Below are 14342 nucleotides of genomic sequence, written 5' to 3' on the forward strand. Positions count from 1 at the left end.
TAAAGAAATTAGGTGATGTACTCAGTGACCCACTAACCGACATCTTTAAGATGTCGGTAAATACTGGTTATGTGCCCAGCCTATGGAAAGTAGCTAATGTGACGCCGATTTTCAAAAAGGGGGACAGGTCAGCTGCTTCAAACTATCGCCCAATTAGCTTAACATCGGTTATAGGCAAGATGCTGAATTCCATAATAGCCATGAACATTCGGGAGCATCTAGAGAAACACAGCTTAATTCACGACTCGCAGCATGGGTTCACGAAAGGTAGGTCATGCCTCACCAATCTCTTGTCCTTCTACAATAAAGTATTTGAGGCGGTAGACAGAGATGAAAATTATGATGTAATCTATCTTGATTTTAGTAAAGTGTTTGACAAAGTTCCTCACCAACGACTGTTGCTTAAATTACAGGCTCACGGAGTAGAGGGTAAAGTTTTGAACTGGGTCAAGGCGTGGCTTAGCAATAGGAAGCAAAGAGTGCAAATCAATGGTAAAAGATCTGACTGGGGATGTGTTACGAGTGGGGTCCCACAAGGTTCGGTATTAGGTCCACTTTTGTTTATTATTTATATCAGTGACTTAGATACAGGAATTAGTAGTGATGTCAGTAAGTTTGCAGATGATACCAAGATCGGTAGAGTAATTGAGTCATCAGGACGCTAGTATTCTCCAGGATGAACTAAACAGATTGTATGACTGGGCGGATAAATGGCAGATGGAGTTCAATGTAGGGAAGTGTAGTATTCTGAGTGTAGGTAGGAACAACCCCTCTTACAACAATTGCTTAAATGACACTCCGGAACTGTTCATAAAATTGGTTTACTAACAGGGTGGTGGATGAGTGGAATCGGCTTAGCAGTCATGTGGTGAGTGCCAATACAATTGTCACATTCAAAAATAGATTAGATAAATTCATGGACAGCGATATTAGGTGGGGTTAGATACACGGGAGCTTAGGGTCAAAGGAGCTGCCTTGTATAGGCCTACCAGCCTCTTGCAGACTCCTACGTTCTTATGTTCTTATGTAAAGATCTGACTGCAAGAGGAGGAGGAGGAGGAAGAGAGGAGAGAGGAGGGAAAGGAGGAGGAAAAGGAAATAAAAAAGTCTCCCGGTAAAATCTTTCTCCGTGTATTGTATCAGTAACGCTTTCCTTTGTTTTGCCAGCGTTGTTGTTGTTGTTGTTGTCACTGGGGTTGTTGTTGTTTTCTGACAGACGAATGCGAAGGAGAGTTGCCAGATGCTCTCTCTCTCTCTCTCTCTCTCTCTCTCTCTCTCTCTCTCTCTCTCTCTCTCTCTCTCTCTTCGTCCCTCCTCCTCCTCCTCCACTTCATCTGAACTCTCCTCTCCTTCTTCTTCCTCCTCCTCCTCCTCCTCCTCCCTTCTCTACTCTATCCTCTATTAATCTATTCTCAATCTATTCTCCCTTTCCCCTTACGTCTCCTCCTCCTCCTCTTCATCTGAACTCTCCCTCTTTCTCCTCCCTCCCTTCCCTTCCCTTACCAAAGACAGGGAGGGAGGGAGGGAGCCACTTACACCCTCTCCTGACAGGCATGTGAGTTCCCCATCGCCACATCGTCGCTGCGCACCCCAATACCTCTCGCCTCTAAGAATACTTCACGCCTCGCTCTCCATCTCTTTATATATATAGACTCAAGCATCAGTCTTTTAGTATTGTTTGTTTATCTCTACGATGCGCCATTTCGAGGATTTACTTTAGACAATGTCCCCGTTGAAAATGCTGTCACTAGGAGGCATAGAAGATGATGATGATGATGATGATGAAAAATTATTAGAAGATGGAAGGAAAAGATTGTGGGTAGATGATGATGGATATAACGTCAAGAAAGAATAAGAATGAGAATAACGAAAAGAACAAGAGGAGGAAAAGTATAGATGATGATGATGATGATGATAATAATAATAATAGTAATAATAATAATAATAATAATAATAATAAGAAGAAGAAGAAGAAGAGATGAAGAAGAAGAAGAAGAAGAGATGAAGAAGAAGAATGAGGATGAAAAAGAGAAGGAGGAGGAAGAGGAGGAGGAGGAGGAGGAGGAGGAGGAGGAAGAAGTAGAGGAAGAAGAAGAGGAAAAAGTAGAGGAAGAATAAGAAGAAGAAAAGGAGGAGGAGGTAGAGGAGATAAAAAGTATGGAAAGGAAGACATTGTAGTTGGAAGCACAAGATAAAAAAATAAAAAAATAAATAAATAAATAAAAATTAAAAAAATACCATACCATGAACAAAACCAACAAGAAAAACTGAAAAACAAACAAAACAGACCCCAAGAGCAAGCAGACGGGCTATCTCATGCCACCGCCTTGAGACCTAAAATGGCCCGCCCATTGAAACTCCCTTACACCTTATTCATGAACGCACACAAGACGCGCACTCTATTTTTCAACCTATCTCTATTTCTTTCCTTTTCTTCCTCCTTAACCCTCCTAGATAAGCGTCCCCGCGTGCTGAGACAATATCAACAAGCATGGGACATCACGTGGTAGGGTAACAGTGAAAACAACCCCCATTGAAACTCTCGCACCTCATTTATGAACCCACACAAGACGCGCACTCTATTTTTCAACCTATCTCTATTTCTTTCCTCTTCTTCCTCCGTAGGGTAACAATGAAAACAAAGATATACACGTAATAGACAAGGATACAGCTCAAGAGATAAACAGCACAGATGTGTTTAGTAATAGAATGACAATGAAGTCTTAGCCAGATGGTGGAAAAGTCAGAAGAGTCAAGGTCGTGGGTACGAGAGCAAGTGATGTCGTTGCGCACGTAGACGCAAATTTAGGATAGAAATAGTAGGAGGGAACAGAGTAGAGATTGCTGTCAGTAGCCTCAGAGACCTGTGTTTCGGTGATGATCTCTCTAAATACGTCAACCCCTCAGAGACCTGTGTTTCGGTGAGGAAGAGAAGGTGAGGTTTAGAGGAGGAGAGATGGTGTTCCACTTACTCTCTCTACTGTCTACATTCTTCACCACTTTTCTTCATCATATTCTCTGCTCTCTCTACGGTTTTCATCCTTCACCACTCTACAAAATCATATTCTCTATCTCTCTAAAGACGTCAACCCTTCAAAGTGTCTCCACATGGTAGGATAACAGAACCTTTCCACTTCCCACTTTCTCCTCCTCTGCTTGCCTTCCACTGGTCCTTAACCCTTCACCACCACTATCAATACCACGGCTGCCTCCCTCCTCCGCCTCCGTCTCCTCCTTCCCCAGGCGTGTGTTGCATTAGTCCATAATATGAAGCAAGGAGCAGCAGGGACAGTCTCACCCAGCCATCTAGTCACCGGCCTCCAGCACCCAGCATTCCTCACCTCGCCTCACCCTTATGTATAGAGTACCCGCTGCCCTGAATCAGTAAGAGTTGGAAGGTCAGAAGCTCCCCATATCCCCCTACCAATCCCTCCTACCCTGCCCTTACCTACCATAACTTAACCTGACTTCATCCTCACCTACAGACGAAACATACTGGACACTGCCTCGCCATAACCCCTTACCCATTCCTCCTAACATAAAGAGATATCTACCCTAACCTAACCTATCCTAACTTACCCAACCTTAACTTAACTACCCTAACCTAACTTACCCTAACCCAGTGGTGGGCACGGTTCCGCTGATTAGCATTTTCTCTTACTTTGGAAACAGTTAGCGGACCATTTAGCTTCTGGTAAATATAGTTCCTTCTCCGCTAACTTGAAGTCCACTGAAAATTCATACAGGTTTTTTCTTGTCCGTTGTGGGCAGACACAGCACCAGTTGAGCCAGTCGGGTAACTGGACAATTATTAGGTAAACTTTTGGGTATTTTAGGGTAATGTATCTTCCATTTCCAATTTTGAACTCGGGGTTTAATAACAATAATAATATTTTCCACCTGACAAGAAATAAACATATAATAATAAGTGTTATGGAAAACGTAAAAAAATGTGTAAATTTGATATACCTTTCTGGAAAGCTCTATATCTAAGCTACAACATGTTGATATTTAAGGTCATTAGGTCTGTTTTTAAGGGTTTTATAGCCAAAACACTAAACCGAAGCTAAATACATATAAAAACGTTAGTGGTTAGCGTTTGCTTCCACTAATTTCTTTATCAGTGTAGCAGTTTAGCGTAAGTGAAGCTAACTTCCTAGTTAGTGGATTACCTTCGGTTAGCGGTGCCCACGACAGCCCTAACCCAACTTACCCTACCCTAACTTATCCAAACCTATCTTAGCCAAACCTAACTTAGCCTACCATAACCAAACTTTACCCCCTACCCTAGACAAGGCATACATTGAGCACTGCCTTGATACCCCCTGCTCCTGTCCAAGTGAAGTGATCTCAACTCCTCCCCTTCACCTCCTTCCCTCCCTTGTCCCTAAAGCAGCCACTATGCCAGATGAACCACACACTGTCCACCTGCCCCCCACCCTCCCCCATCTCCTCCCTGCTAACCTAACCTAACTTACCCTACCCTAACCTGACCTCCACCTCCTTCCTCCCTTGAAGATGAACCACATGTTGTCACCCTAACCTGACCTCCACCTCCTTCCCTCCCTTGTCCCTAAAGCAACCACTATGCAAGATGAACCACACATTGTCCACCTGCCCCCCACCCTCCCCCATCTCCTCCCTGCTAACCTAACCTAACTTACCCTACCCTAACCTGACCTCCACCTCCTTCCCTCCCTTGTCCCTAAAGCAACCACTATGCAAGATAAACCACATGTTGTCCACTGGCTTCCACCCTCCCTCATCTCCTCCCTGCTAACCTAACCTAACTTACCCTACCCTAACCTGACCACCACCTCCTTCCCTCCCTTGTCCCACCACGCAAAATGAACCACATGTCCACTGGCTTCCACCCCCTCTCTCCTCTCCTCCAGACTTCCCCTCCTTTTGTCTCCCCCATCCCCCATCTCCTCCCTGCTTCCCCCCCCCCCTCTCCTCTCCTCCCCAACATTTCCTCCTTGTCCTCGAGTAACTACCATGCAAAAATAAGCAGTCATCCCACCCTCTTTTACCTCTTGGAGAGTGTGTGTGTGTGTGTGTGTGTGTGTGTGTGTGTGTGTGACGTCATGGGAGTAGTGCTGTGATGTGACTCAGATGAAAGGGATCACTGTCACACACACACACACACACACACACACACACACACACACACACACCAGGTCATATTTTGAAGGTAGTATTTTTTATTCCCTGATGTGAACTTCTTGAGATTTTTATTGCCCATTTAGAGCTTTTTTTCCCCCTGGTAACACACTTCAAATTTCTATCTACCACTAATGTTGTGAAGCTTATAACTAATTTAATCTTTTCCCGTGTGGGTATTCTTCTGTGTCAATCTTAAAGGTCTATTTTATCCTTTTTTTTAACCCTTGATATGTTCTCTTGGTCATAAAAATAAGTGTTTAAATGCTAATCTAATACCTAGCATTCAACTGTTCTATTTTTTTCTCTCTCTTTCTTTGCGATAAAAAATAAGTCTTTAAATACATCTAATATTTTTTTTATACTTCTTGTTTGTCCCCTCCATAAATAATAATAACAACAATAATGAGGAGGAGGAGGAGGAGGAGAAGGAGGGCACTGAGTCTCCAAATGCCATCATGTACCCGTGGGACCATGACCTCAGAGGCACTCTTTATGGCTGGCCCCTTTGGCACCCACTTACTGCCCCCCCCCCCCTCCCCTTGTACCCCTGTCCCTTACTGTCCCCCCCCTCCCCTAGTACCCCTGTCCCTTACGGTCCTCCCCCTCCCTCCCCGCCCGTACACCGCCCCTACACACCCTAATCATAGCAAGTCACATTCAGATACAACCAGTAAGGATCCACGTGTGTCTTGGGGCTGGTCATTGGCACCCAACACCACTGAATGCATGACACAGTATAATTAACACCTTGATTGCAGATTTCCTACAAGAAGACCTCACCAAGCTACGGGAATGCAACAAAAAGTGGCTGCTACAATTCAGTGAAGAAAAATGTAAAGTCCTGCACCTTGGGAGGAGATATCCAGCACACCAATACCACATGGGAAACACTTCACTATCCACCACAGAGGCAGAGAAAGACCTGGGAGTGTATGTTACCAGGCTACCAGTGAAGGGATATCCAGCACACCAATACCACATGGGAAACACTCCACTATCCACCACAGAGGCAGAGAAAGACCTGGGAGTGTATGTCACCAGGCTACCAGTGAAGGGATATCCAGCACACCAATACCACATGGGAAACACTCCACTATCCACCACAGAGGCAGAGAAAGACCTGGGAGTGTATGTTACCAGGCTACCAGTGAAGGGATATCCAGCACACCAATACCACATGGGAAACACTCCACTATCCACCACAGAGGCAGAGAAAGACCTGGGAGTGTATGTTACCAGGCTACCAGTGAAGGCCAAATCCCTGACAATTGCAGCAGACAGGTTAAGGTGGCCTCATCACACACCACCCTGGAATCAATCTTCATAATTACTGTAGATACTCATGTAAAAGTTAAATAATAAAACAATCTAGTGCAAGATTAATGGTTTGACTTTACATGAATACTCCTTTTCTTGAAGGTAATTACATCCCCTGATCAAATCCAAATCAAATAGCTCGTACCAAGCCTTGAAGGTCAACTTTTACATGAGCACACACTCTAACTCCATCCCTTTGAGGAGGTTCACACAAGGACAGGTGGCCAGACTTACCTGCTTGGAGCTGTCGGCGTCGGTGATGAGCCCCTCCACCCACTGCAGGGAGTTGGAGCCACCCATGTCACTGCCGGAGCGACGCAGCGTCCGCACCACCTCGCCGGTCTGCAGCACCAGCCTGTCCACCTGCTGCTGCGTTGAGCTCAGCAAGAAGCCCTGGAGCGAAGGAACAGCAGACACTTGTAAGTAAGGGACATACTGGATCAGACATACTGGATCTCACACAGCAAACTTGCCTATGCACTACCCCTTCAAATTTCCAGAACTATCCATTACCACCAATCTACACCCCCGCACACACGCTCCGGGAGGCCCACCTGCTGCAGCCTGAAGGCCTGGCCGTTGGAGTACTTCATGGGGGACACGTTCCTGTACAGGGTGTCCTGGATCCGGCGCATGATGGTCTCCGTCCGCTCCGGGGCCGTCTTCATACACAGCATTGCATCGTGTACAGGAAATGGCATAAACTTAACACTGAAATTGCTGAAAAATAAAATAACACAACTTTTAGTGCAACATTCATCTTGGTATTAGAAAGCTGTTACTAAGGTTGGTATTCTTAGACAGTTCCGACTCCCACATCAACTATTTCCAAAGGCCAAAAATGAGATCAGTCGGGTTCTAATGAGTGTTTTTGTAGGTTCATGCCACAGAAGAAGGGTCAAACTATCACTAGGGTCAATAAATTACCCCTGGAAATGCCCGAAACTCCCACGAAAGCCTTGTCAAATATGTGTGCTGGGGCGCCAGAGTGTTTAAGAATGGCCCTAAGATTGGCAAGTTAATTTGATCCAGGAAACAATTTACTACTTTCATGAATTAACTATAAAAAAACAATAATTTAATATATAGTTTTCTCTTGTGATGTAGCAATGGCAGCCTTAAGTGGAGTGACAGTAAACACAACAATGAACAACGGGTGATATAGGATCTTTATCTTAAGGACAAACAAGCCTGCTACACGTAAACAACAAAAGCACCTCATTCAGACACTGACGTACCTTTGTAATGCATAGGCGATATCACTGTACCCTTGTAGTGTGACGTTATTTCTATCATAACTTATAAACTGGAGCTTAGAATTAATCTGTAGAGCTTTGGCAAGGAGACGCGCACCACTGTCACCCATGTAGTTACCGCTGGAAGGAAATACATCAACGTTATCATCAACATTCTGGCGGGTGGATTTATGAGGGACTATTTCAATCCAGCTAAATTTCATCAACATTCTACCGGGTGGATTTATGAGGGACTATTTCAATCCAGCTAAATTTCATCAACATTCTACCGGGTGGATTTATGAGGGACTATTTCAATGCAGCTAAATTTCATCAATGTTTTGGTCAGTAGATTTATGAGGGACTATTTCAATCCAGCTAAATTTCATCAACATTCTACCGGGTGAATTTATGAGGGACAATTTCAATCCAGCTTAATTTCATCACCATCATTTTCCTGTAGTTAACGCCATGATGGGTGTTGAGTCTCACCTTATATCTAGGTTTTGGAGGCAATGATTGCTCCCTAAAGCATTCAGGAGGTTGTGGAGGTCTGTCTTGAGCCGGGAGTCATTGATGAAGAGAGACTCGAGAACACAGTCTTCCTCCTGGAGGGGAAAAGTAACATTGCATCATCTGTTCTATCAAGGATCTGCTTCCACAGCTTCCACAACACTTAAGGTCGGTATAATAAGACATTTTCGCTTTTCATACCAGCTATTTCTAAAGATCGACGAGGGGGTCAATCAGGTTCTAATGAGTGTTTCTTTAGGTTCGTGGTACAGAAGAAGGATGAAACTACCACCAGGGGCATCAAAATTAATCCTGGAAATGCCCCAAACTCCAATGAAAGCCTTGTCCAATATGTGAACTTGGGCAATGAGGTGTTTAGTAACATGGCCCTAATTATCTCCAGGGGGTTATAGTCTGTCAGTTGTATAAGGAAGTAATAGTTAAACAGATCTGATGAGAATATATGACCTTATACCATTATACAGCCGTCCCTCAAATAGCACGGTTTTCAATAGTTCGGTTACAGTTTTATATGGCTTGTCATAGAAGATCTTTAAGGATTTTTAAATTTACTGCCCGTCGGGGAAGGAAGGAAGGAGTGAAAACAGAAAGGAGGGGAAGGTGGATAGCAACTTAAAAATGGAAAGGAAAAGAAAAAGAGAAGAGAAGGAGTTAAGGGAATGGGAAGGAAGGGGTAAGAAGGGAACGATTAAGGTCACACAGGGAAGGCTCTCAGGGTCATTAAATCTTCTTAGAAAATCCACATAAAACCAAAACCGAACTATTGGAAACTGTGCTATTTGAGGGGCAACTGTATATACCCTCAGCAAATTTTTCTGGTCATTATTATTGAGATCACTGCTTACTACATTACGGTACCAGCAACAAAAATAAAGACAAAGGGAAAAAAAATAGATTGTGCAGCATCCAACCAGACTTCGGCGAACACAGTTGAGAATGCAGATAAAAAATAAATAAATAAATAAAAAAATAAAAACGGGGAAGGAACTTGTCCCCTTGAAAAGGCATCAGGGGAAAATACAATATGATACAGATCCAAGCAGAGTCCCCCTAATGAACAGAAATGGATATAAAAATAAGACTGACTAAAATAAAGATTGAAAAAAAAGGCAGGGGACAAAAACAACCCCAAATCAGTGGAACCTTATCCCCATGAACACTAGTGAGGCGCTGCCCAGCCCGCCGCCTCACCTGGATCATCTGTACCACCGCCTCCATCACATGGTACACGTGTTTGCTTTTGATGTTGTTCAGGTTGCGACCGATGTTCAGCTTCTTGATGCTCTTGTTCTTGCTTATTGCTGCCACCACAGGCCCAAGCTGAGTCTCCAGGCCTAAGAGATATCAAGGAGTAATGTTACCGCCATTCAGAGAGACGGAGAGAGAGAGACAGTGTGAGGGAGAGAGTGTCGGGTCAGAGGTCTTTGTCTCTCTGGATGGCGGTAACAAGTAAGTTAATTATCAAAGAAAAAGAGAAATACACTTGGATTTGTCAAAAACCTTAATTTGAATATAGCAATTTTCACCTTAATTTGAATATAGCAATTTTCTAGCATACCTTGTCTTCAATCTGTTAGAGGTAAAGTGGGAAGCATTAGCTGAGCTGAGCACTGCACTGGCACTCATCTCAAGTCTCTTGGGGCCATATGCCTAAAGTGGATGAGAACCCACTACCCGGGACATGGGACAAGTGTGCAGGTTACCACAGTTTACCTATTATATCAACCAACCCACAGGGAAGGATGAGCGACTGGAAGAGCTGCTTGCCGTCTGCCCGTGGATTTGTAGCCAGGCTTGCTGACCACTACACCACAGAGGGACATGCACCATATATGTGCACACTAAAAGGACTGAACCAATGCTCCCATGAATAACATCAATGGTCCAATGTTTGGTGCTTAATTAAAATGGCAGCTTCCCACCAATCAGCGTTGTCTTACCATTGTCTGAGATGTCCAGTTCCGCCAGACAGCGGACGCCGTGGATGCAGGACTCCAGGATCTGAGCCCCTGTGGCCCCAAGGTGATTACTACTGAGGTCGAGGTCAACCTCTGAGATGTTCTCGTTGCAGGCTAATCCTAACAGTACATTTCTGTGGAGAAAAGGTTGAGACACGTGAAACTGAGTGAAATTCAAAGTTCAACAACTCTAATTATTAACAACAAACTTTCAAGAACTTTGGTACAGCAGGAGTATCTTGTATCAAAAGAATTATAGTAAACTGAACACCATAGCTACAGCACCTTCCTGATGGTAGTCCCTTGACTTACTTGAGAGCATCTGATGGGAGTTTACACTGGGAGAAAGTCAGGGTTTTAAGGGCAAGGGTGGAGGTAAAATACTGCTTGAAGGATGGCAACATTTCCCGACTCTTCTTGCTGCCAAAACTGTTGCGCGACAGGACAAGGTGAGCTAAGCTACTGGTGCAGCCGCGCAACAATGCACCAAACAGCTGGAAACCAGGGAGGCCTACATTACACTACAACATTACCACACAATGAATGGGGCAAAAAAGATGTAGCATATTTACAATGCAAACACTACAACCATTTATTTATAACAAGGGACGAGATTAGCAAACAATTAATGCAGCTGCATATTTCATTACATCAGAATAAGAATATCTACTCAGTAAGACTTGTGCAACTCACAGCATCAATGGCACACTCTGTGGCTGAGAGGTCAAGTGTCTTGAGCGTGTTTGGCTGAGCCAAAAAATTGTACAGGTTGTTGACGTCATCGCGTAAGGAGTTACCGGCTAGGTTCAGGAATGTTAAAGTCTGACACATATACTGAAACACAGAATGCAGGTGTTAGATAACTCTCTAATACCCAAAAACTTTAATAAATTTCTGAATTTTCAGTATCTATTGTACAGGAATAAAGATATTAATTAACTAAAATACTTAGAGCCAAAATACATATAAATGGTCTGCACAGGGAACCATGGAGTGGAGGAAAATAAATACACTGAAGCAGGATCAGGAGAGTGGCTGTCAGGCTGAGGGCCTTAAGAAGGCAGCAACCTGCAGACTTGCTGAGAGAAGTGTGTGGAGGACTGAATGAGTAGGATGTAAGAAGTGCTGCAGTAATGCATAACTGGGTAGGCGGTGGCTGAGTGGTTAGCGTGCAGGCGCCGCATTCACCACGTTCACCACGGGTTCAAATCTGCCGCTACCACCTGGGATTTTTCAGTCACCGCCGAGTGGCTAAAGACTACCCACATGCTGTCCTGAAGACCACCACCAACCCAGACTCTGGAGGAAACCATCAAAGTGAATCAAGAACGAGTTCCGGGAGGCAGCATGAGCCAAGAGAAGATGGCGCCACTATAAAACACTTGCCTGCGCCATGACAGGCTGGGGATGACTACCACCCAGGCCCCTCAAGAAAGCCTACCGGCGCTATGGGCTGGTACGTAAAAAAAGAAAGAAAAAAAGTAGAGGGTTGATCACAAGAAAAAGAAGCAATGATGATTGGTGGCAAGGGATTACTGATAGATCCTTCATCTTGGCTCTTGAAACAGGAACAGGAGTCACAGGCAACTGGACAGAGCACAGACAACACCATTTTACTTCCACGAGGAAGAGTTACTGAGGGTAAATAATAGACAGTTTAAAGAAGGAAAGTGAAGGAAAAAATCATGGGAGCTAATTTTAAGTCCACTTCATGCAAGTGTAAACTCTCAAAGTGTGACAACTCACCTTATTTACTGAGAGGGAATGTGCTAACATGTTGACACCCTTGCCTGTGAGGCCACAGTGGGAAAGGTTGAGGTGACTCAAGCCCTTTGCCTGCCGGCCAATGGGGTTACTAATGTGTATAGCACCTAAAAATAAAAAAACAGAGCATCAGGTAAGCTTCAAGTAAAGAGAACCTTAGATTCTTTGTTATAATACAGACTATGAAAGCTTCTCACAATAACAACTTTGCCTAACCTTTCCCTTTAAAGTATGTTTGTACACATAATACTACGTTATGTAAGCAAGGAAATAATTAATCCAACAAGAACCAATCACAAGAAAGCATCTTGATACTTTTCAGAGTTGCTTTAAATATCTGTATAATCACAGAGCCAGAAGCTAAACATGTCAACAAAAGAAAAATAATTGTCAGGGTGAAAGGCAAGTAAAATCATAGCTGTCCCTCTACAGACAACACCCACTTATTGCCCACTACTCCCGTGACCACATGGACGGGCAAGGCAGTGCATGTGATGGTGGTCACAGGACTGGGCCACGGGGCCACCAGAACATGGCACCACACACACACACAATGCCCTGAGGCTGTCAACTGTGCTATGCATCTTAAGGTCCAGTTATCTCCAAACCCAAAACAAAAAGACATTGAACTAAAACCCCGGACTACACAAACTAATGATTAACACAGGACACTGTACATTTACATAAGAAAGTTTTAACAGCTAAGGCAAGAATAAAAACTAGTAATGATTCTTGTATCTTATTATAGTGATAACCATGGGGCAAATCAAGCACCAGATTGGAGACTCTGAAACAAGGAGAAAAAACACACAGCACTGACTTCTTCCCAATGATGGATGCTTTGTGGGTAATGCAGCTTGTGGCAAGGGTGTGACTCTCTCTAAACTAAGATATGAATGAATAGAAATAAACTGTAAAGTTAACGATAAATCAGGTCAAGTTATTTACAAATGTAGTAAGATGATGTTTGAATGAATCACCTGCAGGTTAACCCGCTACCTTCACACACACAGACACACAAGAAGGTCTCCACTAGTAGAAGGTGAGCACCACCGTGTGGCCCCTCCCACCCTGCCATGCAGATTATTAATAACATTTTCTACCCAATGTGGTTCTCGTTTTTAAAGTCTACATTTTTAAGGCAATTGTTGCCAATATCTTTAAGAAAAGTCAATGAGAAGATTTTATATTTCATTGCAAAAGTATTGGCCTTTTTAGCTACAACAATTCTTCTTGCAGTTGTTTACGCCACAGCTCATAAACAGTGTTACAGACAACAGCCTTGACGTGGAAAAAAACACCACGACAGAAAAAAAAATCCACATTTAAGTAAAGACAGTATTTTCAGGGCAAGCCCTCTATGTCCCTCTATGAGTATAATAACAACTGGAAGAGAATTTTGGTACTATGTGTTGAGAACACTGCTTGTGCAAGACACACTACTCAGGAGAAGGGTGATCAACAATAAGAACCAATGCCGGGTACTGAGTTCACTTGAAGTGTTACTAGAGACCATCCCCGGCCGTGTTAAGACCCACAAGAGTACATGCACACAACGTGACTAGACGACTCCCCACAGGTAGCAAACAGACGCCTGGAAGGCAGCGACGGCCGGTCCCGGCCTCAGGCGGGAAAGACCAGCCCCAGTGTTATGACCTCAGTACTGTACAGTTAATGATGACATTCAGTGCAAAGCCTCCATGAAGCAAATCAGAGATGAAAGGAAAGCACTGACACTGGTCTTCAAAATCAACATCCCATGTTAAGAAGGAAATGGCCACGTTATGATGTATCCCAGCCAGCCAGAGAACAGCAAAGGTTGCAAGTGTACTGTTACTGCAATAAAGTAACGGGAATGAACAGGTAACAAACCCCCGGCCTCTGGAGACAGCTTGGCTACCAGGCCGCACAGATTGGTTAAACCTGTTGGGGGATCACGAGAAAACCAAAGCATTAACAACTGGCTCCTGCTGAGTGGGAGTTTTGTGCCTCTTGTTCCATCAACAGAGCCAACTGGGAACTGAAACACCAGTGATATATACAAAATTATCATCTCTCTCTCTTTGTATGTATGTATGTATGTATGCATGTAGGTATGAACATATGTATGCATCAACACATGAATGCACAAACTGTAAAAGAGCATTCACACACACACACAAAAATATATATATATAAATAAATTAAATAAAAAAAAAAATAATAATAATAATCAAATCCTGTTATATCTTGTGGCCTGGGATTGGTGAGCCTGTGTTGTAGTCCATGGTCAACAAGGGGGCTTGCAAAGTGCCCATTCCCAGAGGGGCACTTGGCACTAGATGGTCAAGGGGTCACTGCCTCCTGAGCCACATACTAATAAAAGACG

The 14342-nt window shown here is 43.8% G+C and overlaps 1 protein-coding gene across 22 annotated transcripts in view; it reads right to left on the bottom strand.

Moving 5' to 3' along the window:
- LOC126987553 (F-actin-uncapping protein LRRC16A-like) overlaps positions 1–14342 on the bottom strand; it is a 108743-nt gene that overhangs the window by 38519 nt on the left and 55882 nt on the right. For 20 of the 22 annotated variants that reach the window (XM_050844615.1, XM_050844616.1, XM_050844614.1 and 17 more), the window contains 10 exons: positions 13847–13897; positions 11957–12081; positions 10904–11044; positions 10523–10704; positions 10193–10344; positions 9444–9586; positions 8211–8326; positions 7722–7859; positions 7038–7203; positions 6718–6876 (listed from right to left, as the gene is read on the bottom strand). In XM_050844615.1, the coding sequence (XP_050700572.1) occupies positions 6718–6876; positions 7038–7203; positions 7722–7859; positions 8211–8326; positions 9444–9586; positions 10193–10344; positions 10523–10704; positions 10904–11044; positions 11957–12081; positions 13847–13897 (1373 nt within the window). The remainder of the gene's footprint in view (positions 1–6717; positions 6877–7037; positions 7204–7721; positions 7860–8210; positions 8327–9443; positions 9587–10192; positions 10345–10522; positions 10705–10903; positions 11045–11956; positions 12082–13846; positions 13898–14342) is intronic. The other 2 variants (XM_050844606.1, XM_050844604.1) reach the window with 1 other exon arrangement.

This window comes from Eriocheir sinensis, chromosome 65 (assembly GCF_024679095.1).
Source record: "Eriocheir sinensis breed Jianghai 21 chromosome 65, ASM2467909v1, whole genome shotgun sequence".
NCBI classification, from domain to species: Eukaryota; Metazoa; Arthropoda; class Malacostraca; order Decapoda; family Varunidae; genus Eriocheir; species Eriocheir sinensis.